Source organism: Oncorhynchus tshawytscha, linkage group LG03, assembly GCF_018296145.1.
Source record: "Oncorhynchus tshawytscha isolate Ot180627B linkage group LG03, Otsh_v2.0, whole genome shotgun sequence".
In the NCBI taxonomy this organism is placed as follows: domain Eukaryota; kingdom Metazoa; phylum Chordata; class Actinopteri; order Salmoniformes; family Salmonidae; genus Oncorhynchus; species Oncorhynchus tshawytscha.
The window spans coordinates 33,517,139-33,543,645 of record NC_056431.1 but is presented as its reverse complement, the minus strand read 5'-3'; the positions used below and the strand labels follow the sequence as shown (position 1 = coordinate 33,543,645).

The 26,507-nt window shown below is 41.0% G+C and overlaps 1 protein-coding gene across 23 annotated transcripts in view; it reads left to right on the top strand.

The window, feature by feature from the left end:
* The window catches only part of LOC112234653 (E3 ubiquitin-protein ligase MYCBP2-like), a 326,118-nt gene that overhangs the window by 284,283 nt on the left and 15,328 nt on the right, over positions 1-26,507 (top strand). For 22 of the 23 annotated variants that reach the window (XM_042314694.1, XM_042314668.1, XM_042314744.1 and 19 more), the window contains 6 exons: positions 942-1,043; positions 4,201-4,329; positions 5,946-6,078; positions 6,359-6,462; positions 10,708-10,896; positions 17,926-18,033. In XM_042314694.1, the coding sequence (XP_042170628.1) occupies positions 942-1,043; positions 4,201-4,329; positions 5,946-6,078; positions 6,359-6,462; positions 10,708-10,896; positions 17,926-18,033 (765 nt within the window). The remainder of the gene's footprint in view (positions 1-941; positions 1,044-4,200; positions 4,330-5,945; positions 6,079-6,358; positions 6,463-10,707; positions 10,897-17,925; positions 18,034-26,507) is intronic. The other variant, XM_042314610.1, reaches the window with a different exon arrangement.

Sequence of the window (26,507 nt, the reverse complement as noted above, 5' to 3'; positions counted from 1 at the left end):
GAAAACATTTGACCTCCGTCATTGCCAACAAAGGGTATATAACAAAATATTGAGAAACTTTTGTTATTGACCAAATACTTATTTTACACCATAATTTGCAAATAAATTCATTAAATCCTACCATGTGATTTTCTGGATTTTTTCTCTCATTTTGTCTGTCATAGTTGAAGTGTACCTATGATGAAAATTACAGGCCTCTCATCTTTTTAAGTGGGAGAACTTTGTACAATTGGTGTCTGACTAAATACTTTTTTGCCCCACTGTATATATATGTATGCATGTATATATATGTGTATATATATGTGTGTGTGTGTGTATATATATATATATATATATATATGTATGCATGTATATATATGTATATATATATATGTGTACATATATGTGTGTGTGTATATATATATATATGTGTGTGTGTATATATATATATATATATATATATATATATATATATATATATATATATATATATATATATATATATATAATAAAGTGTGTGTGTGTGTAAAAAATATAAAAATATATATACAGTAGTTGAATAGTTGGCATGTATTTGAAATTTTAAAATCAAATAAATACAACCATGCATTTGAACCTAGGTGTATTTGAAATAATGCATTTGTAAATAAGTATTTGAAAATATTTTTAAATAGTAAGACATTATAGTTGGACATTATCATTTATAGGACATTATTTAAAAATTATTTAAAATATTTTGGTCACATTATTTGAAAATAATCAATACACAAAAGTAAGTAGCTATAACAAATAATCAAAATACACATGTATTTGAACCCAGCTCTGGCGTGTGGGTGAAGCATTTGTATGAACTGCGCTCTGTGTGTGTGTGACAGATGTTTGTCCTTACACATATGTCAGGTTAGTGTACATTCTTGGGATATTCTCCTTTATCCTCTCTGTCCTCTCTCTCTGTACTGTAGTTGTGGCTGGCACTGGCCTCTCTGTGTGTGTTGGACCAGGATCATGTGGACAGGCTGTCCTCGGGCCGCTGGATGGGCAAAGATGGACAGCAGAAACAGATGGTAACTTGTCCATATTGGCCTCATAGAACATGTGCACTTTGGCAAAGCAATATAGAGTCAAGACTTTACATTGTAACTTGTAACCAATACAATCAGAAGCTGTTTTCAATTGTAACCCGTTGAGATAATGCATCAATTAATGGATTGGCTTTAAAGCACTCAAAAGCGAATTCCTTAGAAATACAATTATTTTTAAATTTCCATTAATAGGACTATATGGTAAATCAATTTGAATTCAATCACTTTTTGACAGCATCCCTTTTGATTTAAACAAAACTTCCATACATGTTTGCTCATGGAAGTAGGACCTGAATGCCAAAACTTTCACAAGATTAAGGTGCTCAGTTGAACTGTTTTTGCATACCCCCCCATGTCTTTATCACTGGAAAAGATAAACTATTTGAGTATTCCTTAAAAATAAATTGCATATGTTGTAGCTTAGACCTTAATTCACATCATCTGAGGTTTTAGTGTTGTGCTCTTGAATACAGGGTGAGTGTCATTTCAATCATAGAAATAGGATTCATAGAATGGATCCCATCAGACCACTGCAGTTTAGCTGGTACACCATTGAAATGTAATTTAAATGTTAACTTCTAAATACTATCACAAAGATGACCGCAGGTCCATCCACCTTAGCATGTAAACTTAAATGGTCATGCCTATTCTGTTATGTACATATAGATGATTGACATTAATTTTAAAAAAACATATATTCCCATTCAAGTCAAGTCTTTATAATGTAATTTAAAAGTTTACTTAAAATGTTATTCCCAGGCCTCCCGAGGTTTTGACCGGTAGGGAAATCCTTGTCTCATCGCGCACCAGCGACTCCTGTGGCGGGCCGGGCGCAGAGCGCACTAACCAAGGTTGCCAGGTGCACGGTGTTTCCTCCGACACATTGGTGCAGCTGGCTTCCGGGTTGGATGGCGCTGTGATAAGAAGCAGTGCGGCTTGGTTGGGTTGTGTATCGGAGGGCGCATGACTTTCAACCTTCGTCTCTCCCAAGCCCGTACGGGAGTTGTAGCGATGAGACAAGATAGTAGCTACTAAACAATTGGATACCACGAAATTGGGGAGAAAAACAAAAAATGTAATAAAAAATGTTATTCCAATTTTAGCATCATTAGCAGCCAAAACTTGATGTGTGTTCAAGAACATGTCTCAACAGATGGCGGGCACAACACAAAAATCTTAAGACATAAAGGTCTAATTCGACCGGACATGTGAAGATTTTTTAAAATCGGAGGTAATTTTTTTTTGTCATTTTTGTTCAGAAACTACTACCCGCAAGTTGCCACCCCCCACCCTGTCCGTTGGTTGAGCATGTTGAACTGCCATGTACCCGCGCCCGGTTGCGCCTTTTCCCCAGTTGTCCGGTCGAGTGTATAGCTAGCTACAGTTGAAGTCGGAAGTTTACATACACTTAGGTTGTCATTAAAACTCATTTTTCAACTCTCCACAAATGTTTTGTCCAGTGTTTTGGCAAGTCTTTGTGCATGACACAAGTAATTTTTCCAACAATTGTTTACAGACAGATTATTTCACTTATAATTCATTGTATCACAATTCCAGTGGGTCAGAAGTTTACATACACCAAGTTGACTGTGCCTCTAAACAGCTTGGAAAATTCCAGAAAATGTCAGGCTTTAGAAGCTTCTGATAGGCTAATTGACCTAATTTGAGTCAATTGGAGGTGTACCTGTGGATGTATTTCAAGGCCTACATTCAAGGGGAGGCTTGCAAGCCGAAGAACACCATCCCAACCGTGAAGCACGGGGTTGGCAGTATCATGTTGTGGGGGGTGCTTTGCTGCAGGAGGAACTGGTGCACTTCAGAAAATAGATGGCATCATGAGGTAGGAAAATTATGTGGATATACTGAATAAAAATCTCAAGACATCAGGCAGGAAGTTAAAGCTTGGTCGCAAATGGGTCTTCCAAATGGACAATGACCCCAAGCATGCTTCCAAAGTTGTGTCAAAATGGCTTAAGGACAACAAAGTCAAGGTATTGGAGTGGCCATCACAAAGCCCTGACCTCAATGCTATCGAAATGTGTGGGCAGAACTGAAAAAGCGTGTGCGAGCAAGGAGGCCTACAAACCTGACTCAGTTACACCAGCTCTGTCAGGAGGAATGGACCAAAATTCACCCAACATTTTGTGGGAAGCTTGTGGAAGGCTACCCGAAACGTTTGACCCAAGTTAAACACTTTAAAGGCAATGCTACTAAATACTAATTGAGTGTATGTAAACTTCTGACCCACTGGGAATGTGATGAAATAAATAAAAGCTGAAATAAATCATTCTCTCTACTATTATTCTGACATTTCACATTCTTAAAATAAAGTGGTGATCCTAACTGACCTAAGACAGGGAATTTTTACTAGTTTTAAATTTCAGGAATTGTGAAGACTTGAAATGTATTTGGCTAAGGTGTATGTAAACTTCCGACTTCAACTGGCTGTTTTTAGAGCGTTGGTGACTGTAACTGTGCTGCTGGCAACAATTTAAATATGTGTGAGTGCTCTGATATTGGATTAGATAGCCAGAGCGAATTTACCAGCTATGTCTATCGACAGTTGTCGCAGTACCATCATGAACATTCTATTGAAATGGTTACTTGCATAGTGGAGTCTTTTGTTTAGACGTGTTGCTAGCTAGCTGAACAATGAGCCTTATTCCCAGCTCATAACGTTACTACCCTGCTTGAATCTGCAGGTAGATAACCAACCAGGTTCAATGTTAGCTAGCTGCTGTAACATTAGGCTATAACTAGCAATGCTAATGGCTCTGAGATATGAATAATATTACTACACAGATCATACACGTAACGTCAGCTAGCGTTAGCTTGCTAACAGTCCACTTGAACTTGAAATTAAATTTCATGGGCTAAACCAACTAGGCTTGTAATGTAACAATTTTATTTGTGTTTACAGATGGCATGAAAGTTCACATGTTATAGAAGGCATTTCTGCCAAATGGCTTTCTTGTGAAATAGTGATGGGCGTCATATGCCCAGTTTCCTTAAACTAGTCACAAATTCAAGCTGGGAGTGCCCTTCTTCTTTTTTTTTGCACTTGCCCCCTGAAAGGTCTGTGCACAGCCTTTCCGAGGTGTTCAGTTCGTAACCGAAAGTCTCGTGCTCCCATCCACAGCCTATGTGCGATAACCATGACGACAGCGAGACTGCAGCCATCATCCTGTGTAACATGTGTGGTAATCTGTGTACCGACTGTGACCGCTTCCTCCACCTGCACCGACGCACACGCTCCCATCAGAGACAGGTCAGTAGTACCCACATTCACCTGTAGGTGGCAATCTGCTCCCAGTCATTCCATTGCCTTCAGAAAGTATTCACAGCCCTTGACTTTTTCCACATTTTGTGTTACAGACTGAATTTAAAATGTGTTAAATTAAATAACAAAAATGTCACTTGCCTACACACAATACCCCATAATGTCAAAGAGGAATGATGTTTTTCGAAATATTTTCAAATTACTTAAAAATGAAATGCAGAAATTTCTTCAGTCAATAAATTCCAGATTAAAACAAAACAAGTCACATAAGTTGCATAGATTCACTCTGTGTGCAATAATAGTGTTTAACATGACCTTTGAACGACTACCTTATCTCTGTACCCCACACACACCTAGTTATCTGTAAGGTCCCTCAGTCGAGCAAAGGCCAGGGATGTTTTCCAATGCCTCGCAAAGAAGTGCACCTATTGGTAGATGGGTAACAAAACAAAAAAATCAGACATTGAATATCCCTTTGAGCATGGTGAAGTTAATAATTACAATTTGGATGTTGTATCAATACACCCAGTCACAACAAAGATTCAGGCGTCCTTAATAATACTGAAAAACATTTTTTTTTATCCTGAATACAAATCCAGTACTACACGTTACTGAGTACCACTCGATATTTTCAAGCACAGTGGTGGCTGCATCATGTTCTGGGTTTGCTTGTAATCGTTAAGGACTGGGGAGTTTTTCAGGATAAAAAATAAATGGAATGGAGCTAAGCACAGGCAAAGTCCTAGAGGAAACCTGGTTCAGTCTGCTTTCCACCAGACACTGGGAGATGAATTCACCTTTCAGCAGGACAATAATCTACAACACAAGGGCAAATCTATACTGGAGTTGCTTACCAAGAAGACAGTGAATGTTCCTGAGTGGCCGAGTTACAGTTTTGAATTAAATCTACTTAACCATTTCCAGGTCTTGCCCTAGATTTTTTTCTGTCAATGATCAACAACCAATTTGTCAATACCTGAAGAATTCTGAACAGAATATTGGGCAAATGTTGGACAATGCAGGTGTGGAAAGCTCTTACCCAGAAAGACCCAAAACCGTAATCGCTGCCAAAGATGCTTATACAAACGATTGACTCAGGGGTGTGAATACTTATGTAAATTACATTTCTGTATTTCATTTTCAATAAATTAGCAACATTTTCTAAAATCATGTATTCACTATGTCATTATTGTGTATATAAATCTGTTTTGGACTTTTTTAATTCAGGCTATAACACAAAATGTGTAATAAGTCAAGCGATGTGAATACTTTCTGAAGGCACTAGACTGGGAGCCTGTCAAAATGTCATTCTTCTTTCACCTTTTTTGCCACCTGCAGTAATGTGTATACCCTCATTTGTGAAGACCTGACCACCTATGAATGTTAAAGTTGTTCTACACAAAATACAACCTAAAATGATTTTTCTCCCTACGTTGGCTATAGTAAATAAGGTATTGATTAGTCATGCTCTGTATTTTCAATATTACCATTCATTCTGAAAATGTCTAACACCCTTACAATCCAATTCATATTACAACAGCATCCCTTTCTGACAGGAATATAATTCAACATGGCGGTAACCCTAGTCTGCTGTTTCTCTCCAGGTGTTTAAGGAGGAAGAGGAGGCAATCAAAGTGGACCTCCACGAGGGCTGTGGGAGGACAAAGCTCTTCTGGCTCATGGCTCTGGCCGATTCTAAGACCATGAAGGCCATGGTGGAGTTTAGGGAGCACACAGGTAACAGACCCTTTCTAGCCCTGTCCAGAAACAACCCCAGCTTACCATTACCCCCCTAGACACTTGTGTAGATCTGAGAGGGACTGAATATGGTTACATTTTCACCGAGCCTATTAGAAGGTAAAGTGTAGCTACTACTTGTTGCTTCTACCTTTCTAATTCTTTACGATCATAAAATGACACCGGCTGTCATGACTGTTGATCTGCCGTGTGATGTTAATGACAGGGATGTGTATGATCCTTTTGTTGTGCATAGCTAATGCTCTGCCTCTATGTGCAGGGAAACCAGCCTCCAGCAGCTCAGACGCCTGTAGGTTCTGTGGCACCAGGAACGGCACCGAGCTCTCAGCCGTTGGCAGTGTCTGCTCTGACCCAGACTGCCAGGTACCAACCATTCACAACATCCGTCATAATGATCATTGTTCTGAATTGCATTGATAAAGCTCTTTTCATATTCAAGTGTTCAGAGAGCTAAACTTACTTAGTCCAGTCATAGTGATCATAGTATCATATTGGATCTACAGTTGAAGTTTACATACACTTAGGTTGGAGTCATTAAAACTCGTTTTTCAACCACTCCACAAATGTCTTGTTAACAAACTATAGTTTTGGCAAGTCGTTTAGGACATCTACTTTGTGCATGGCACAAGTCATTTTTCCAACAATTTATTACAGACAGATTATTTCACTTATAACTCACTGTATCACAATTCCAGTGGGTCAGAAGTTTACTAACTTGACCGTGCCTTTAAACAGCTTGAAAAATTCCAGAAAATGATGTCATGGCTTTAGAAGCTTCTGATAGGCTAATTGACATAATTTGAGTCAATTGGAGGTGTACCTGTGGATGTATTTCAAGGCTTACCTTCAAACTCAGTGCCTTTTTGCTTGACATCATGAGAAGATCAAACGAAATCAGCAAAAACCTCAGAAAAAAATTGTAAACCTCCACAAATCTGGTTCATCCGTGGGAGCAATTTTCAAATGCCTGAAGGTACCACGTTCATCTGTTCAAACAATAGTATGCAAGTTACAAACACCATGGGACCACGCATCCGTCATACCTCTCAGGAAGGAGACGCGTTCTGTCTCCTAGAGATTAACGTACTTTGGTGCGGAAAGTGCAAATCAATCCCAGAACAACAGCAAAGGACCTTGTGAAGATGCTGGAGGAAACCGGTACAAAAGTATCTATATCCACAGTAAAACGAGTCCTATATCAAGATAACCTGAAAGGCTGCTCAGTAAGGAAGAAGCCACTGCTCCAAAACCGCCATAAAAAAGCCAGACTACGGTTTGCAATTGCACATGGGGACAAAGATCATACTTTTTGGAGAAATGTCTGATGGAGAAAAAAATAGAACTGTTTGACCATAATGACCATCGTCATGTTTGGAGGGAAACGGGGATGCTTGCAAGCTGAAGAACACCATTCCAACCGTGAAGCACAGGGTTGGCAGCATCATGTTGTGGGGAATGCTTTGCTGCAGGAGGGACTGGTGCACTTCACAAAATAGATGGCATCATGAGGTAGGACAATTATGTGGATTTATTGAAGCAACATCTCAAGACATCAGTCAGGAAGTTAAAGCTTGGTCGCAAATGGGTCTTCCAAATTGACAATGACCCCCCCAAGCATGCTTCCAAAGTTGTGTCAAAATGGCTTAAGGACAACAAAGTCAAGGTATTGGAGTGGCCATCACAAAGCCCTGACTTCAATCCTTTAGAAAAATTGTGGGCAGAACTGAAAAAGCGAGTGCGAGCAAAGATGCCAACAAACCTGACTCAGTTACACCAGCTCTGTCAGGAGTAAATGGGACAAATTTCACCCAACTTATTGTGGAAGGCTACCTGAAACGTTTGACCCAAGTTAAACAATTTAAGGGCAATGCTACCAAATACTAATTTAGTGAATGTAAACTTCTGACACACTGGGAATGTGATGAAAGAAAAAAGGCTGAAATAAACCATTCTCTCTACTTTTATTCTGACATTTCACATTCTTAAAATAAAGCGGTGATCCTAACTGACCCAAGACAGGGAATTTTTACTAGGATTAAATGTTAGGAATTGTGAAAAACTGAGTTTAAATGTATTTGGCTAAGGTGTATGTAAACTTCTGACTTCAACTGTATATAGCTAGCTCTTTCAAGGTGTTCAAAATGCGTAGGCCATTCAACTTGAATGTTTAACTGATACATTTTTTGGAAAAGTGAGACGAGCGGGGTGGAAATAAGGAAAACATAACGACCTTATTTCAACACTTAGCAACCTAATATTTTTATTTTATTTAACTCGGCAAATCGGTTAAGAACTAATTCTTATTTTACAATGACAGTCTACCCCTGCCCTAACCCGGACGACTGTGCAAATTGTGCGCTGACCTATGGGTCTCCCGATCATGGCCATTTGTGATTCAGCCCGGTATCGAACCAGGGTCTGTAGTGACGCACAGAGATGCAGTGCCTTAGACCACTGTGCCACTCAGGAGATGTTAGCCTCCTGGGGATGCTAAAAGAGGCATAGTTCAGCCATAATCTGAGCAGAACTTGTATATCTCTTTATTGGAAGCTTGAGGACATTCTTTATTAACTATAATCTTGCAATTTTTCATCTTACAACTTTTCACATTTCAGATATTTATTTGTATTTTATGTTTGAGAAAAGGGAAAAATGGCATCCTTTAAAACTTCTTTGGGCTTGGGGGCAGTATTTTTACGTCTGGATGACAAGCGTGCCCAAAGTAAACTGCCTGTTACTCAGGCCCAGATGCTAGGATATTTATTTATTTATTTGATTTGATTTATTTAACCAGGTAGGCAAGTTGAGAACAAGTTCTCATTTACAATTGCGACCTGGCCAAGATAAAGCAAAGCAGTTCAACAGATACAACGACACAGAGATACACATGGAGTAAAACAAACATACAGTCAATAATACAGTATAAACAAGTCTATATACAATGTGAGCAAATGAGGTGAGAAGGGAGGTAAAGGCAAAAAAGGCCATGGTGGCAAAGTAAATACAATATAGCAAGTAAAACACTGGAATGGTAGTTTTGCAATGGAAGAATGTGCAAAGTAGAAATAAAAATAATGGGGTGCAAAGGAGCTAAATAAATTAAATTCAGTTGGGAAAGAGATAGTTGTTTGGGCTAAATTATAGGTGGGCTATGTACAGGTGCAGTAATCTGTGAGCTGCTCTGACAGTTGGTGCTTAAAGCTAGTGAGGGAGATAAGTGTTTCCAGTTTCAGAGATTTTTGTAGTTCGTTCCAGTCATTGGCAGCAGAGAACTGGAATATGCATATAATAGAAAACAATCTAAAGTTTCCAAAACTGTTAGAATGATGTCTGTGAGTATAACAGAACTGATATGGCAGGCGTAGCCCCGAGGACAAACCATCCAGGAAGTGGCTTTCAGGAAGTGGCTTTTTTTTATGTGGGTGGTTTTCAATTGAATGCCAATTGAATGCCAATTGAGTGATTGCAGTTCCTATGGCTTCCACTAGATGTCAACAGTCTTTAGACATGGTATCAGGCTTGTTTTCTGAAAAATTAAGAAGAAAGAGACTTTTCTGTCAGTGGACTGAGGAAGCATGCAGTACTGGTTTGCGCACCCTTCGTTGTTTTTCCTTTCTTTTGAATACGCTATTGTCCGGTTGAAATATTATCGATTATTTAGACAATTGACAAACTGAGGATTAATTATTAACATAGTTTGACATGTTTCGATGAACTTTACCGGTACTATTAGGATGTATTCGTCTGCATGTTTTGACCGCCTTTGATCCAGTGGATTATTGAACAAAACGAGCCAACAAAATCGTTTTGGGGATATAAAAAGGGACTTTATCGAACAAAAATAACGTTTATTGTGTAGATGGGACTCTTGTGACTGCAACCAGATGAAGATCTTCAAAGTTAAGTGATTAATTTTATCTCCATTTCTGACTTTCGTGACTACTTGGTTGGAAATTGTTTGTATGCTTTTGTAGGCGGGGCACTGTCCTCAGATAATCGCATGGTATGCTTTTGCCGTAAGGCCTTTTTGAAATCTGACAAAGCGGCTGGATTAACAAGAAGTAATTTTTTTAAGCCGATGTATAACACTTGTATTTTTATGAATGTTTATTATGACTATTTCTGTATTTTGAATTTGGCGCTCTGCAATTTCACCGGATGTTGTCGAGGTGGGTCGCTAGCGGCTCGCCTGTGCCAGAGAGGTTTAAACATTAAATTAAATTTGTATGGCTTATTTTACCTCATCCGCCACTATTATGAAAAACCCAACTCGGTAATAATGATCATAATAATGGATAATGGATTTTCATCTGTCTAAACTTACCTTACCTGCCACCGGTGGGAGACACCCAACTCAACTTGGCTTATTAGGCTTGGAGTCCATTTCTGTCCAGCCCATTCAATATATGGACATTGAAACTCAATTTATTTTAAATTGTACAGTTCGTGAATTGAATTCCAAGTCACTCTCTAAATTGATAGATTTGACCCAGACTCTTCTGTACAGTATCGCACTGCAAAGGGTGTTGCTATTTTAAACACACTTTGAACAAAGTTGGATTTGATGAGATGTAAAAAGCATAACATGACCCTCCGTGTCCTATGTAGGAGTATGCCAAGCTGGCGTGCAGTAAGACGCACGCGTGCGGCCACCCCTGTGGCGGGGTGAAGAACGAGGAGAGCTGTCTGCCCTGTCTGCACGGCTGCGACAAAAGCACAGGCTGCCTGAAACAGGACGCCGACGACATGTGCATGATCTGCTTCACAGAGGCACTCTCTGCCGCTCCCGCTGTCCAGGTATACTATACTGTACACAGAATTAAATACAAAATGCTATTTATTTATTAATAGTATATTGTATCGCTATGATACTGACTTGCTTGAATCAGACGGTGACTCACACCTGGGTTCAATTAGTATCCGTTTTCTTTCATATATGTGTGTGTATATATACAGTGGGGCAAAAGTATTTAGTCAGCCACCAATTGTGCAAGTTCTCCCACTTAAAAAGATGAGAGGCCTGTAATTTTCATCATAGGTACACTTCAACTATGACAGACAAAATGAGAAAAAAAATCCAGAAAATCACATTGTAGGATTTTTTATGAATTTATTTGCAAATTATGGTGGAAAATAAGTATTTGGCCACATCCAAACAAGCAAGATTTCTGGCTCTCACTGGCCTGTAACTTCTTCTTTAAGAGGCTCCTCTGTCCTCCACTCATTACCTGTATTAATGGCACCGGTTTGAACTTGTTATCAGTATAAAAGACACCTGTCCACAACCTCAAACAGTCACACTCCAAACTCCACTATGGCCAAGACCAAAGAGCTGTCAAAGGACACCAGAAACAAAATTGTAGACCTGCACCAGGCTGAGAAGACTGAATCTGCAATAGGTAAGCAGCTTGGTTCGAAGAAATCAACTGTGGGAGCAATTATTAGGAAATGGAAGACATACAAGACCACTGATAATCTCCCTCGATCTGGGGCTCCACGCAAGATCTCACCCCGTGGGGTCAAAATGATCACAAGAACGGTGAGCAAAAATCCCAGAACCACACGGGGGGACCCTAGTGAATGACCTGCAGAGAGCTGGGACCAAAGTAACAAAGCCTACCATCAGTAACACACTACGCAGCCAGGGACTCAAATCCTGCAGTGCCAGACGTGTCCCCCTGCTTAAGCCAGTACATGTCCAGGCCCGTCTGAAGTTTGCTAGAGAGCATTTGGATGATCCAGAAGAAGATTGGGAGAATGTCATATGGTCAGATGAAACCAAAATAGAACTTTTTGGTAAACTCAACTCTTTGTGTTTGGAGGACAAAGAATGCTGAGTTGCATCCAAAGAACACCATACCTACTGTGAAGCATGGGGGTGGCAACAACATGCTTTGGGGCTGTTCTTCTGCAAAGGGACAAGGACGACTGATCCGTGTAAAGGAAAGAATGAATGGGGCCATGTATCATGAGATTTTGAATGAAAACCTCCTTCCATCAGCAAGGGCATTGAAGATGAAACGTGGCTGGGTCTTTCAGCATGACAATGATCCGGGCAACGAAGGAGTGGCTTCGTAAGAAGCATTTCAAGGTCCTGGAGTGGCCTAGCCAGTCTCCAGATCTCAACCCCATAGAAAATCTTTGAAGGGAGTTGAAAGTCTGTGTTGCCCAGCAACAGCCCCAAAACATCACTGCCTTAGAGGAGATCTGCGTGGAGGAATGGGCCAAAATACCAGCAACAGTGTGTGAAAACCTTGTGAAGACTTACAGAAAATGTTTGACCTCTGTCATTGCCAACAAAAGGGTATATAACAAAGTATTGAGAAACTTTTGTTATTGACCAAATACTTATTTTCCACCATAATTTGCAAATAATTTCATTAAAAATCCTACAATTTGATTCTTTGGATATTTTTTTTCATTTCGTCTGTCATAGTTGAAGTGTACCTATGATGAAAATTACAGGCCTCTCATCTTTTTAAGTGGGAGAACTTGTACAATTGGTGTCTGACTAAATACTTTTTTGCCCCACTGTATTCTCTGCTCAAAAAAATAAAGGGAACACTAAAATAACACATCCTAGATCTGAATGAATTAAATATTCTTATTAAATACTTTTTTCTTTACATAGTTGAATGTGCTGACAACAAAATCACACAAAAATGATCAATGGAAATCCAATTTATCAACCCATGGAGGTCTGGATTTGGAGTCACACTCAAAATTAAAGTGGAAAACCACACTACAGGCTGATCCAACTTTGATGTAATGTCCTTGTTAAAATGAGGCTCAGTAATGTGTGTGGCCTCCACGTGCCTGTATGACCTCCCTACAACGCCTGGGCATGCTCCTGATGAGGTGGCGGATGGTCTCCTGAGGGATCTCCTCCCAGACCTGGACTAAAGCATCCGCCAACCCCTGGACAGTTTGTGGTGCAACGTGGCGTTGGTGGATGGAGCGAGACATGATGTCCCAGATTTGCTCAGTTGGATTCAGGTCTGGGGAACTGGGCCAGTCCATAGCATCAATGCCTTCCTCTTGCAGGAAATGCTGACACACTCCAGCCACATGAGGTCTAGCATTGTCTTGCATTAGGAGGAACCCAGGGCCAACCGCACCAGCATATGATCTCACAAGGGGTCTGAGGATCTCATCTCGGTACCTAATGGCAGTCGGGCTACCTCTGGCGAGCACATGGAGGGCTGTGCGGCCCCCCAAAGAAATGCCACCCCACACCATGACTGACCCACCGCCAAACCGGTCATGCTGGAGGATGTTGCAGGCAGCAGAACGTTCTGCTGCAGAACGTTTGATGACAGCTATTGGCATTCTCTCAACCAGCTTCATGAGGTAGTCACCTGGAATGCATTTAAATTAACATGTGTCTTGTCAATGTATATTTTGGGGATTTCATGCCTTCATGCATTTGAGTTGTGTTGTGACAAGATATGGGGCGGTATACAGAAGATAGCCCTATTTGGTAAAAGACCAAGTCCATATTATGTCAAGAGAAGCTCAAATAGGCAAAGAGAAACTACATTCCATTACTTTAAGACTTTTTCTTCAATGCAGTCGCAAAAACCATCAAGCGCTATGATGAAACTGGCTCTCATGAGGACCGCCAAAGGAAAAAATAAAAAGTTACCTCTGCTGCAGAGGATAGATTCATGGTTGAATTGCTGCGAAGAAACCACTACTAAAGGACACCAATAAGAAGAAGATACTTGCTTGGTTCAAGAAACACGAGCAATGGACATTAGACCGGTGGAAATCTATAATTTGGTCTGATGAGTCCAAATTTGAGATTTCTGATTCCAACCACCGTGTCTTTGTGAGATGCAGAGTTGGTGAACGAATGATCTTTCCATATATGGTTCCCACCATGATGCACGGAGGAGGTATGGGGGTGCTTTCCTGGTGACACTCTGATTTATTTAGAATTCAATGCTCACTTAACCAGCATGGCTACCACAGCATTCTGCAGCGATACACCATACCATCTGTTTTGCGCTTAGTGGGACTATCATTTGTTTTTAGCAGGACAATGACCCAACACACCTCCAGGCTGTGTAAGGGATATTTGACCTAGAACAAGAGTAATGGAGTGCTGCATCAGATGACCTGGCCTCCACAATCACCCGACCTTAACCCAATTGAGATGGTTTGGGACGAGTTGGACCGCAGACTGAAGGAAAAGCAACCAGCTAGTGCTCAGCATATGTGGAACTCCTTCAAGACTGTTGGAAAAGCATTCCAGGTAAAGCTGGTTGAGAGAATGCCAAGAGTGTGCAAAGCTGTCATCAAGGCAATGGATGGCTACTTTGAAGAATCTAAAATATATTTGGATTTGTTTAGCACTTGTTTAGTTACTACATGGTCTTATATGTGTTATTTCATAGTTTTGATGTTTTCACTATGATGTAGAAAATAATAAACAATTAAGAAAAACCCTTGAATGAGTAGTTGTGTCCATAGATAGATAGAGATTTAAAAAATACAGTGGGGAGAACAAGTATTTGAGACACTGCTGATTTTGCAGGTTTTCCTACTTACAAAGCATGTAGAGGTCTGTAATTTTTATCATAGGTATACTTCAACTGTGAGTAATGGAATCTAAAACAAAAATACAGAAAATCACATTGTATGATTTTTAAGTAATGCATTTGCATTTTATTGCATGACATAATTATTTGATACATCAGAAAAGCAGAACTTAATATTTGGTACAGAAACCTTTGTTTGCAATTACAGAGATCATACGTTTCCTGTAGTTCTTGACCAGGTTTGCACACACTGCATCATGGATTTTGGCCCACTCCTCCATACAGACCTTCTCCAGATCCTCCAGGTTTCGGGGCTGTCGTTGGGCAATACGGACTTTCAGCTCCCTCCAAAGATTTTCTATTGGGTTCAGGTCTGGAGACTGGCTAGGCCACTCCAGGACCTTGATGGTTCTTACGGAGCCACTCCTTAGTTGCCCTGGCTGTGTGTTTCGGGTCGTTGTCATGCTGGAAGACCCAGCCACGACCCAACAATGCTCTTACTGAGGGAAGGGGGTTGTTGGCCAAGATCTTGCGATACATGGCCCCATCCATCCTTCCCTCAATACGGTGCAGTCGTCTTGTCCCCTTTGCAGAAAAGCATCCCCAGAGAATGATGTTTCCACCTCCATGCTTCACGGTTGGGATGGTGTTCTTGGGGTTGTACTCATCCTTCTTCTTCCTCCAAACACGGCGAGTGGAGTTTAGACCAAAAAGCTCTATTTTGTCTCGTCAGACCACATGGCCTTCTCCCATTCCTCCTCTGGATCATCCAGATGGTCATTGGCAAACTTCAGACGGGCCTGGACATGCGCTGGCTTGAGCAGGGGGACCTTGCGTGCGCTGCAGGATTTTAATCCATGACGGCATGGTGTGTTACTAATGGTTTTCTTTGAGACTGTGGTCCCAGCTCTCTTCAGGTCATTGACCAGGTCCTGCCGTTTGGTCTGGGCTGATCCCTCAACTTCCTCATCGTCATTGATGCCCCACGAGGTGAGCCCCAGACCGAGGGTGATTGATAGTCATCTTGAACTTCCTCCATTTTCTAATAATTGCACCAACAGTTGTTGCCTTCTCACCAAGCTGCTTTCCTATTGTCCTGTAGCCCATCCCAGCCTTGTGCAGGTCTACAATTTACCCCTGATGTCCTTACACAGCTCTCTGGTCTTGGCCATTGTGGAGAGGTTGGAGTTTGTTTGATTGAGTGTGTGGACAGGTGTCTTTTATACAGGTGCAGTTAATACAGGGAATGAGTGGAGAACAGGAGGGCTTCTTAAAGAAAAACTAACAGGTCTGTGAGAGATGGATTTCTTACTGGTTGGTGGGTGATCAAATACTAATGTCATGCAATAAAATTCAAATTAATTACTTAAAAATCATACAATGTGATTTTTTGGATTCCGTCTCTCATAGTTGAAGTGTACCTATGATAAAAATTACAGACCTCTACATGCTTTGTAAGTAGGAAAACCTGCAAAATCGGCAGTGTGTCAAATACTTGTTCTCCCCACTGTATAGATAGATATATATATATATATATATATATATATATATATATATACACAGCAAAAAAAGAAACATCAAGTTTGCTAATGATGTGATAATAGCCCAGTCATTGTTGAATAAGTAAACTCAGCAAAAACAAGAAATGCCCTCTCACCGTCAACTGCGTTTATTTTCAACAAACTTAACGTGTAAATATTTGTATGAACATGAGATTCAACAACTGAGACATAAACTGAACAAGTTCCACAGACATGTGACTAACAGAATTTGAATAATGTGTCCCTGAACAAAAGGGGAGGGGGTCAAAAGTAACAGTCAGTATCTGGTGTGGCCACCAGCTGCATTAAGTATTGTAGTACATCTCCTCCTCATGGACTGCACCATTTTTGCCCGTTCTTGCTGTGAGAAGTTACCCCACTCTTCCACCAAGGCACCTGCAAGTTCCCGGACATTTCTGGGGGGCCCTAGCCCTCACCCTCCGATCCAACAGGTCCCAGACATGCTCAATGGGATTGAGATCTGGGCTCTTCGCTGGCCATGGCAGAACAGACATTCCTGTCTTGCAGGAAATCACTTACAGAACGAGCAGTGTGGCTGGTGGCATTGTCATGCTGGAGGGTCATGTCAGGATGAGCCTGCATGAAGGGTACCACATGAGGGAGGAGGATGTCTTCCCTGTAGCACCACGTTCAGGTTGCCTACATTAACAAGCTCAGTCCGATGATGCTGTGACACACTGCCCCAGACCATGACGGATCCTCCACTTCCAAATCGAGTACAGGCCTCAGTGTAACGCTCATTCCTTCGACGATAAACACGAATCCCACCATCACCCCTAGTGAGACAAAACCGCGACTCGTCAGTGAAGAGCACTTTTTGCCAGTCCTGTCTGGTCCAGCAACGGTGGGTTTGTGCCCATAGGCGACGTTGTTGCCGGTGATGTCTTTTGAAGACCTGCCTTAATTTAAAACAGGCCTTCAAGCCCTCAGTCCAGGATCCTCTCTCAGCCTATTGCGGACAGTCTGAGCACCGATGGAGGGATTGTGCATTCCTGGTGTAACTCGGGCAGTTGTTGTTGCCATCCTGTACCTGTCCCGCAGGTGTGATGTTCGGATGTACCGATCCTGTGCAGGTGTTGTTACACATGGTCTGCCACTGCGAGAACGATCAGCTGTCCGTCTTGTCTCCCTGTAGCGCTGTCTTGGGCGTCTCACAGTACGAATATTGCAATTTATTGCCCTGGCCACATCTGCAGTCCTCATGCCTCCTTGCAGCATGCCTACACAGATGAGCAGGGACCCTGGGCATCTTTCTTTTGGTGTTTTTCAGAGTCAGTAGAAACTGCCTCTTTCGTGTCCTACGTTTTCATAACTGTGACCTTAATTGCCTACTGTCTGTAAGCTGTTAGTGTCTTAACGACCGTTCCAGATGTGCATGTTTATGGTTCATTGAACAAGCATGGGAAACAGTGTATAAACCCTTTACAATGAAGATCTGTGAAGTTATTTGGATTTTTACTAATTATCTTTGCAAGACAGGGTACTGAAAATGGGACGTATCTTTTTTTTTGCTGAGTTTTAATTAAAAAAATATATAATGTTTTACCTCCCTGGAGTTACAGATAGGTAGGATTTGAACTTGTGGGACAATTCTATTGGTTTTGTTGTTTGAAAAAATATATATATATATTTGAACCAAGTATTCTTGTTTACCTTTATGCCAAAGATGTGTTCAGATTCAAGGTCAGGTTCTATGTGTGTGATTCTGTTTTGTTCCTCAGTTGGACTGCAGTCACGTGTTCCATCTCCAGTGTACCCGTCGTGTTCTGGACAACCGCTGGCTCGGACCCAGGATCACTTTTGGCTTCATGTCCTGCCCAATCTGCAAGGTACTATTCACCTTATGTAGCCCCGCCCTCTCGACCTGAGCCATTTCAAACGTGGTCGTCCTACAACTTCCGGCCCATTGACACACAAGCAAAACCATGGTTAAATATTAAATAAATGTGTCATTATCATGTAGTATAAGCACTCTGAAGCCGACACTAGCATATTCAGCATTCCTGAAGACCTAAAATGGCAGGTTAGCTAGCTAGCTTATTAGGCTGTATCAAATGGTCATTTTCCGTACAGGCTGTATTACCTTTTAATTGAAGATCAATGCTTGAAAGGGCAAATGTTGTTAGACAGAATACCAATGACAAAAGACAGAAACAGTGCTGAAATGTTTTGATGTAGATAACATTAAGATATTTGCAGTCGGTTGTGCCCAATGATTTGTATATACACTAGATGACTGCCACTGTGCCTCCATCTTGGAAGCTATAGAAATGCATTTATTAATCTATACATTCATTTTTGGACACATTTATTCTATTACAGACACTTTAAGCCGTTATATTATGTGGGCAAAAAATGTAAATGTAAAAATATACAACATTTTCCTGAAGGAATATTTTTTTTGATTAATAATGTTACTGTCCCCCACTGCATCAAAAAAATACCTAGATACAACTATATAATTTTGTCCTTGAAACACTTCGTTGACATAGTGTAGAATTCCATTCATTCCTATGGAGGACAGCTCCTACTGGGGAGTGCCAATATGGCTGACCAGTTGCTTCAAACCCAATGCATAGCATCAGCAATCCCAAGTTTATATACATCATTGGTTGTGCCACAAAGCTAACTAGCTAACCTGCCATTTTGAATCTATGGGAATGCTAATAATAATACATTTCATTTGTATGGTGCTAAGGTTATCTAAAAGTTCTACTCTACTTATACAATTTAAAAACAACTTACATTTAGAATCAAAGCAGGTAAAAAGGCTATAGAAGTGGGTTTTATGGCTGTTTTAAAAATGTCTTAGTTGGTCAGGGAGAGCATTCCATAGGTGAGAGGCAAGTGAGCTGAAGGCTCGGTCCTCCATAGTTCAGAGATATGTCTTGGGGACTTGAAGCAGTAGGGAGTAGCTAGAACGGAGAGTGCGAGGCGGCTCGCTGATTGAGATGAGGTCACTGATGTATTTGTATTTATTATGGATCCCCATTAGCTGCTGCCAAGCATTAGCTGCTGTCCAGCAGCTTCTCGTCCTGGGGTCCAGCAAAATTAAGGCAGTTATACATTATTTTAACATTAAAATACATTCACAACAGATTGCACAGCACAGTCTGCTCTCAGGCCAGCTACTACTCTACTACCACATACAGTATCTACAACATAAAATACATGTGTGTATGTTATCGTGTGTTCACATGCATGTGTCTGTGCCTATGTTTGTTGCTTCACAGTCCCCACTGTTCAATAAGGTGTATTTGTGTCTTCTTCTTTTTTTAAATCAAATTCTACTGTTTGCATGAGTTACTTGATGTGGAATAGAGTTCCATGTAGTCATGGCTCTATGTTGTAATGTACGCCTCCCATAGTCAGTTCTGGACTGTCTTGTGGGGCTATACATGGATGTCTGAGCTGTGTGCCAGTATTTCAAACAGACAGCTCGGTGCATTCAACACATCAATACCTCTCACAAATATAAGTAGTGATGAAGTCAATCTCTCCTCCACTTTGAGCCAGGAGAGATTGACATGCATATTATTAATATTAGCTCTCTGTGTACATCCAAGGGCCAGCCGTACTGCCCTGTTCTGAGCCATTTGCAATCTCTTTGTAAAAAAAAAATCCCTCTTTGTAGCATCTGACCACATGACTGAACAGTAGTCCAGGTGTGACAAAACTAGGGCCTGTAGGACCAGCCTTGCTGATAGTGCTGTTAAGAAGGTAGAGCAGCGCTTTATCATGGACATACTTCTCCCCATCTTAGCTACTGTTGTATCAATATGTTTTGACCATAGCAGTTTACAATCCAGGGTTACTCCAAGCAGTTTAGTCACCTCAATTTGCATAATTTCAACATTATTCATTACAAGATTTAGTTAAGGTTTAGGATTTAGTGAATGTTTTGTCCCAGATACAATGCTTTTAGTTTTACAAATATTTAGAACTAAGATTCCTTGACAACCATTCTGAAACTAACTGCAGCTATTTCAGTCGCTTTAGTATCTGATGTCTATAGTGTTCAGTCATTTGCATACATACATACACAAGCCAGTGGCATGTCATTAGTAAAGATTGAAAAAAGTAAGGGGCCTCGACAGCTGCCCTGGGAATTCCTGATTCTACCTGGATTAAAGAACAGCCTCTGTGTTCTGTTATCTGTTAGACAGGTAACTCTTTATCCAAAATATAGCAGGGCGTGTAAAGCCATAACACACATGTTTTTCCAGAAGCAGACTATGATGGATAATGTCAAAAGACGCACTGAAGTCTAACAAAATACCCACCACAATAATTCTTATCAATTTCTCTCAGACAATAATACACTGCCTTACTTGTTGAATGTTCTTTCCTATAAGCGTGCTGAAAGTCTGTCAATTTGTTTACTGTAAAATAGCATTATCTCAACAATCACAATTTTTTCAACAATGTTTCTAACGGTTGGTAACAGGCTGATTGGTCAGCTATTTGAGCCAGTAAAGGGGGCTTTACTATTCTTAGGTAGGGGAGTTTGCCTTTTTCTTTAATTCTTGTCATTTATTTATTTTATTTATTTCACCTTCATTTAACCAGGTAGGCAAGTTGAGAACAATTTCTCATTTACAATTGCGACCTGGCCAAGATAAAGCAAAGCAGTTCGACAGATACAACGACACAGAGTTACACATGGAGTAAAACAAACATACAGTCAATAATACAGTATAAACAAGTCTATATACGATGTGAGCAAATGAGGTGAGAAGGGAGGTGAAAAAAAGGCCATGGTGGCAAAGTAAATACAATATAGCAAGTAAAACACTGGAATGGTAGATTTGCAATGGAAGAATGTGCAAAGTAGAAATAAAAATAATGGGGTGCAAAGGAGCAAAATAAATAAGTAGATTAAATACAGTAGGGAAAGAGGTAGTTGTTTGGGCTAAATTATAGGTGGGCTATGTACAGGTGCAGTAATCTGTGAGCTGCTCTGACAGTTGGTGCTTAAAGCTAGTGAGGGAGGTGTTTCCAGTTTCAGAGATTTTTGTAGTTCGTTCCAGTCATTGGCAGCAGAGAACTGGAAGGAGAGGCGGCCAAAGAAAGAATTGGTTTTGGGGGTGACTAGAGAGATATACATGCTGGAGCATGTGCTACAGGTGGGAGATGCTATGGTGACCAGCGAGATGAGATAAGGGGGGACTTTACCGAGGAGAGTCTTGTAGATGACATGGAGCCAGTGGGTTTGGCGACAAGTATGAAGCGAGGGCCAGCCAACGAGAGCGTACAGGTCGCAATGGTGGGTAGTATATGGGGCTTTGGTGACAAAACGGATTGCACTGTGATAGACTGCATCCAATTTGTTGAGTAGGGTATTGGAGGCTATTTTGTAAATGACATCACCAAAGTCGATGATTGGTAGGATGGTCAGTTTTACAAGGGTATGTTTGGCAGCATGAGTGAAAGATGCTTTGTTAACTTTGGATTGGAGATGTTTGATATGGGTCAAAATGGGTGGGCTATTTACCAATAGACTATGTACAGCTGCAGCGATCGGTTAGCTGCTCAGATAGCTGATGTTTGAAGTTGGTGAGGGAGATAAAGGTCTCCAACTTCAGCGATTTTTGCAATTCGTTCCAGTCACAGGCAGCAGAGTACTGGTACGAAAGGCGGCCAAATGAGGTGTTGGCTTTAGGGATGATCAGTGAGATACACCTGCTGGAGCGCGTGCTACGGATGGGTGTTGCCATCGTGACCAGTGAACTGAGATACGGCGGAGCTTTACCTAGCATGGACTTGTAGATGACCTGGAGCCAGTGGGTCTGGCGACGAATATGTAGCGAGGGCCAGCCGACTAGAGCATACAAGTCGCAGTGGTGGGTGGTATAAGGTGCTTTAGTGACAAAACGGATGGCACTGTGATATACTGCATCCAGTTTGCTGAGTAGAGTGTTGGAAGCCATTTTGTAGATGACATCGCCGAAGTCGAGGATTGGTAGGATAGTCAGTTTTACTAGGGTAAGCTTGGCGGCGTGAGTGAAGGTGGCTTTGTTGCGGAATAGAAAGCCGACTCTTGATTTGATTTTTGATTGGAGATGTTTGATATGAGTCTGGAAGGAGAGTTTGCAGTCTAGCCAGACACCTAGGTACTTATAGATGTCCACATATTCAAGGTCGGAACCATCCAGGGTGGTGATGCTAGTCGGGCATGCGGGTGCAGGCAGCGATCGGTTGAAAAGCATGCATTTGGTTTTACTAGCGTTTAAGAGCAGTTGGAGGCCACGGAAGGAGTGTTGTATGGCATTGAAGCTTGTTTGGAGGTTAGATAGCACAGTGTCCAATGACGGGCCGAAAGTATATAGAATGGTGTCGTGTGCGTAGAGGTGGATCAGGGAATCGCCCGCAGCAAGAGCAACATCATTGATATACACAGAGAAAAGAGTCGGTGGGGAAGTGGGGAAGGCTTGGGCGAGTTGCTGTTGGGGGTGCAGTACTGTTGACCGGGGTAGGAGTAGCCAGGTGGAAAGCATGGCCAGCCGTAGAAAAATGCTTATTGAAATTCTCAATTATGATGGATTTATCAATGGTGACAGTGTTTCCTATCTTCAGTGCAGTGGGCAGCTGGGAGGAGGTGTTCTTATTCTCAATGGACTTTACAGTGTCCCAGAACTTTTTTGAGTTAGTGTTGCAGGAAGCAAATTTCTGCTTGAAAAAGCTAGCCTTGGCTTTTCTAACTGCCTGTGTATAATGGTTTCTAGCTTCCCTGAACAGCTGCATATCACGGGGGCTGTTCGATGCTAATGCAGAACGCCATAGGATGTTTTTGTGTTGGTTAGTCTGGGGAGAACCAAGGGCTATATCTGTTCCTGGTTCTAAATTTATCTTTGTTTCATAGTGTAGTTTCTACTTTTTATTCAGTTGAGTCACATGATTTCTCAATTTGAAATATGTTCGGTTGTTGGTTGTGCAGCCAGACTTATTTGCCATTTCTTTTGCCTCATCCCGCTCAACCATACCATTTTTTAATAATTCATCAATCCACAGGGATTTAAGTTTTTATTGTAATGTTCTTAATGGGTGAATGCCTATTAGTAACTGGGATAAGCAATTTCATAAATGTATCAAGTGCAGCGTCTGATTGCGTCTCATTACACACCATGGACCGAAACATATTCTTTACATCAGCAGCAAAGGTATCAATACAAAACATATTGTATGACCTCTTATACGCTATATTAGTTCCTAGCCTTTGGAACTATGGTTTTACTAGATACAGTTGAAGTCGGAAGTTTACATACACCTTAGCCAAATACATTTAAACAATTCCTGACATTTAATACTAGCTAAAATTCCCTGTCTTGGGTCAGTTATGATCACCACTTTATTTTAAGAATGTGAAATATCAGAATAATAGTAGAGGGAATGATCTATTTCATCACATTCCCAGTGTGTCAGAAGTTTACATACACTCAATTAGTATTTGGTAGCATTGCCTTTAAATTGTTTAACTTGGGTCAAAGGTTTCGAGTAGCCTTCCACAAGCTTCCCACAATAAGTTGGGTGAATTTTGGCCCATTCCTCCTGACAGAGCTGGTGTAACTGAGTCAGGTTTGTAGGTCTCCTGCTTGCACACACTTTTTCAGTTCTGCCCACACATTTCTATAGCATTGAGGTCAAGGTTTTGTGATGGCCCTCCAATACCTTGACTTTGTTGTCATTAAGGCATTTTGCCACAACTTTGGAAGTATGTTTGGGTCATTGTCCATTTGGAAGACCCATTTGCGACCAAGCTTTAACTTCCTGCCTGATGTCTTGAGTTGTTGCTTCAATATATCCACATAATTCTCCTACCTCATGATGCCATTTATTTTGTGAAGTGCACCAGTCCCTCCTGCAGCAAAGCACCCCCCACAACATGATGCTGCCACCCCCGTGCTTCACAGCTGGGATGGTGTTCTTTGGCTTGCAAGCCTCGCCCTTTTTCCTCCAAACATAACAATGGTGATTATGGCCAAACATTTATATTTTTTGTTTCATCAGACCAGAGGACATTACTCCAAAAAGTATGATCTTTGTCCACATGTGCAATTGTAAACCATAGTCTGGCTTTTTTATGGTGGTTTTCGAGCAGTGTCTTCTTCGTTGCTGAGCGGCCTTTCAGGTTCTGTCGATATAGAACTCGTTTTACAGTGGATATAGATACTTTTGTACCTGTTTCCTCCAGCATCTTCACAAGGTCCTTTGCTGTTGTTCTGGGATGGATTTGCACTTTTCGCACCAAAGTACATTCATCTCTAGGAGACAGAACGTGTCTCCTTCCTGAGCGGTATGATGGCTGCGTGGTCCCATGGTGTTTATACTTGTGTACTATTGTTTGTACAGATGAACATGGTACCTTCAGGCGTTTGGAAATTACTCCCAATGATGATCCAGACTTGTGGAGGTCTACAATTCTTTTTCTGAGGTCTTGGCTGATTTTTTTGATTTTCCCATGATGTCAAGCAAAGAGGCACTGAGTTTGAAGGTAGGCATTGAAATACATACACAGATACACCTCCAAATGATGTCAATTGGCCTATCAGAAGCTTCTAAAGCCATGACATAATTTTCTGGAATTTTCCAAGCTGTTTAAAGGCACAGTCAACTTAGTGTATGTAACTTCTGACTCACTGGAATTGTGAAATATTGTGTCTGTAAACAATTGTTGGAAAAAGTATGTGTCATGCACAAAGTAGATGTCCAGACTGACTTGCCAAAATTTGTTGAGTGTTGAAAAATGAGTTTGAATGACTCCAACCTAAGTGTATGTAAACTTCCGACTTCAACTGTATGGCTGCTACAATGTGATCACCACATCCAATGGATTTGGATGCTAATTTCTTCAGCATTAGTAAAGACTTGAGCAATACATGTTGAAGATTTAATTCCTGTGCTGTTTGTAACTTCCCTGGTAGGTTGACTGATAACCTGAACCAGGCGCAGGTAGCACAGTTTTTAAGCTTTCTCTCCTGATGCAAGCCAGTCAGTATTTAAATCAACCTAAAAAATAAACCTCTCTGTTGATATCACATACATTGTCAAGCATTTCACAAGTTGTCCTGATACTAACTGTTAGCACTTGGTCTATAGCAGCTTCCCACCAGAATGGGCTTTAGGTTAGGCAGATGAACCTGTAACCATATTACTTAAACAGTATTTAACATGAGATCCTCTCTAAGCTTTACAGGCATGGGGCTCTGAATATAAATGGCCACACCTCCACATTTGGCTTTTCTGTTGGTCTTATAACCATGTATTTCTTCCACTGTTCATCAAAAGTATTATCTAAGTGAGTTTCAGAGATTGTCAGAATATGATTGTAATCTGTTACTATCAAATTATTGATTTCATGAATCTCAAGCTACATATGTTAACTTGGGCTGATTTTAGCGCTTTTCTGGGATGCTTGATTGTTTTTAATGCTTTGCTGGGAAGCTTAGCAGAGGTAGACATGCTCATGTTATTTATGTTAGTGCAGGGTGAGCTGCACACAGTGGACTTCCTGCTAGGGCACACCGTCTCAGTGCTAACTGTATAACTGGTTCATAGGCACATGATTACTGTATACAATAGCTCTAGGAACAGCAGAGGCATGCATGGCAGTAAGAAGGACATAAATTAGGTTACTTACATTGTGTCTTCCAGCGCCCCTGAGAATGTACATTTGCTGAAGTTTATGACAACTCAGTGACACATTGGTAGGGATTTCATGAGCTGGGCTTGAGTCATTGATAAAGTCATTGTCTCAACGCAGCCTTATAATGCTGTGAAAGGATCCAGGAACCCAAGTAGTTTGGGTGGATCCCATCCTCCTTATAATACTTTGTTTCCAAAAGATATCAAAATGGTCAATAAATGTTATAACCACAGAGCTGCAATAGTCTCATAGACAGTTATGGAGAGCGAACAGTCTGCTGAACCATTCAATGCCAAGAGGGACAGATATTGTGGGGCGTTTGTTGGTGTCAAGTTAGTGACCCAATCTATTCTTTAAAATCCATCTTCATGTTAATGCATTCAATATTATGATTACTGTATTTTACCATTCTCATTGTCGAGTGGACATGTTGTTTGCTTATTGCACAACCTAGGCTACACTTGTGAGGAACAAGTGTTGGTGTATTTCATTTCTTTTACGAGTTGGGATGTATGCACTACCCTCTGTAGCGCCTTGCGACCGGATGCCGAGTTGTTCAAATTGTATTTGTCACATACACATGGTTAGCAGATGTTAATGCGAGTGTAGCAAAATACTTGTGCTTCTAGTTCCGACCATGCAGTAATATCTAATAAGTAA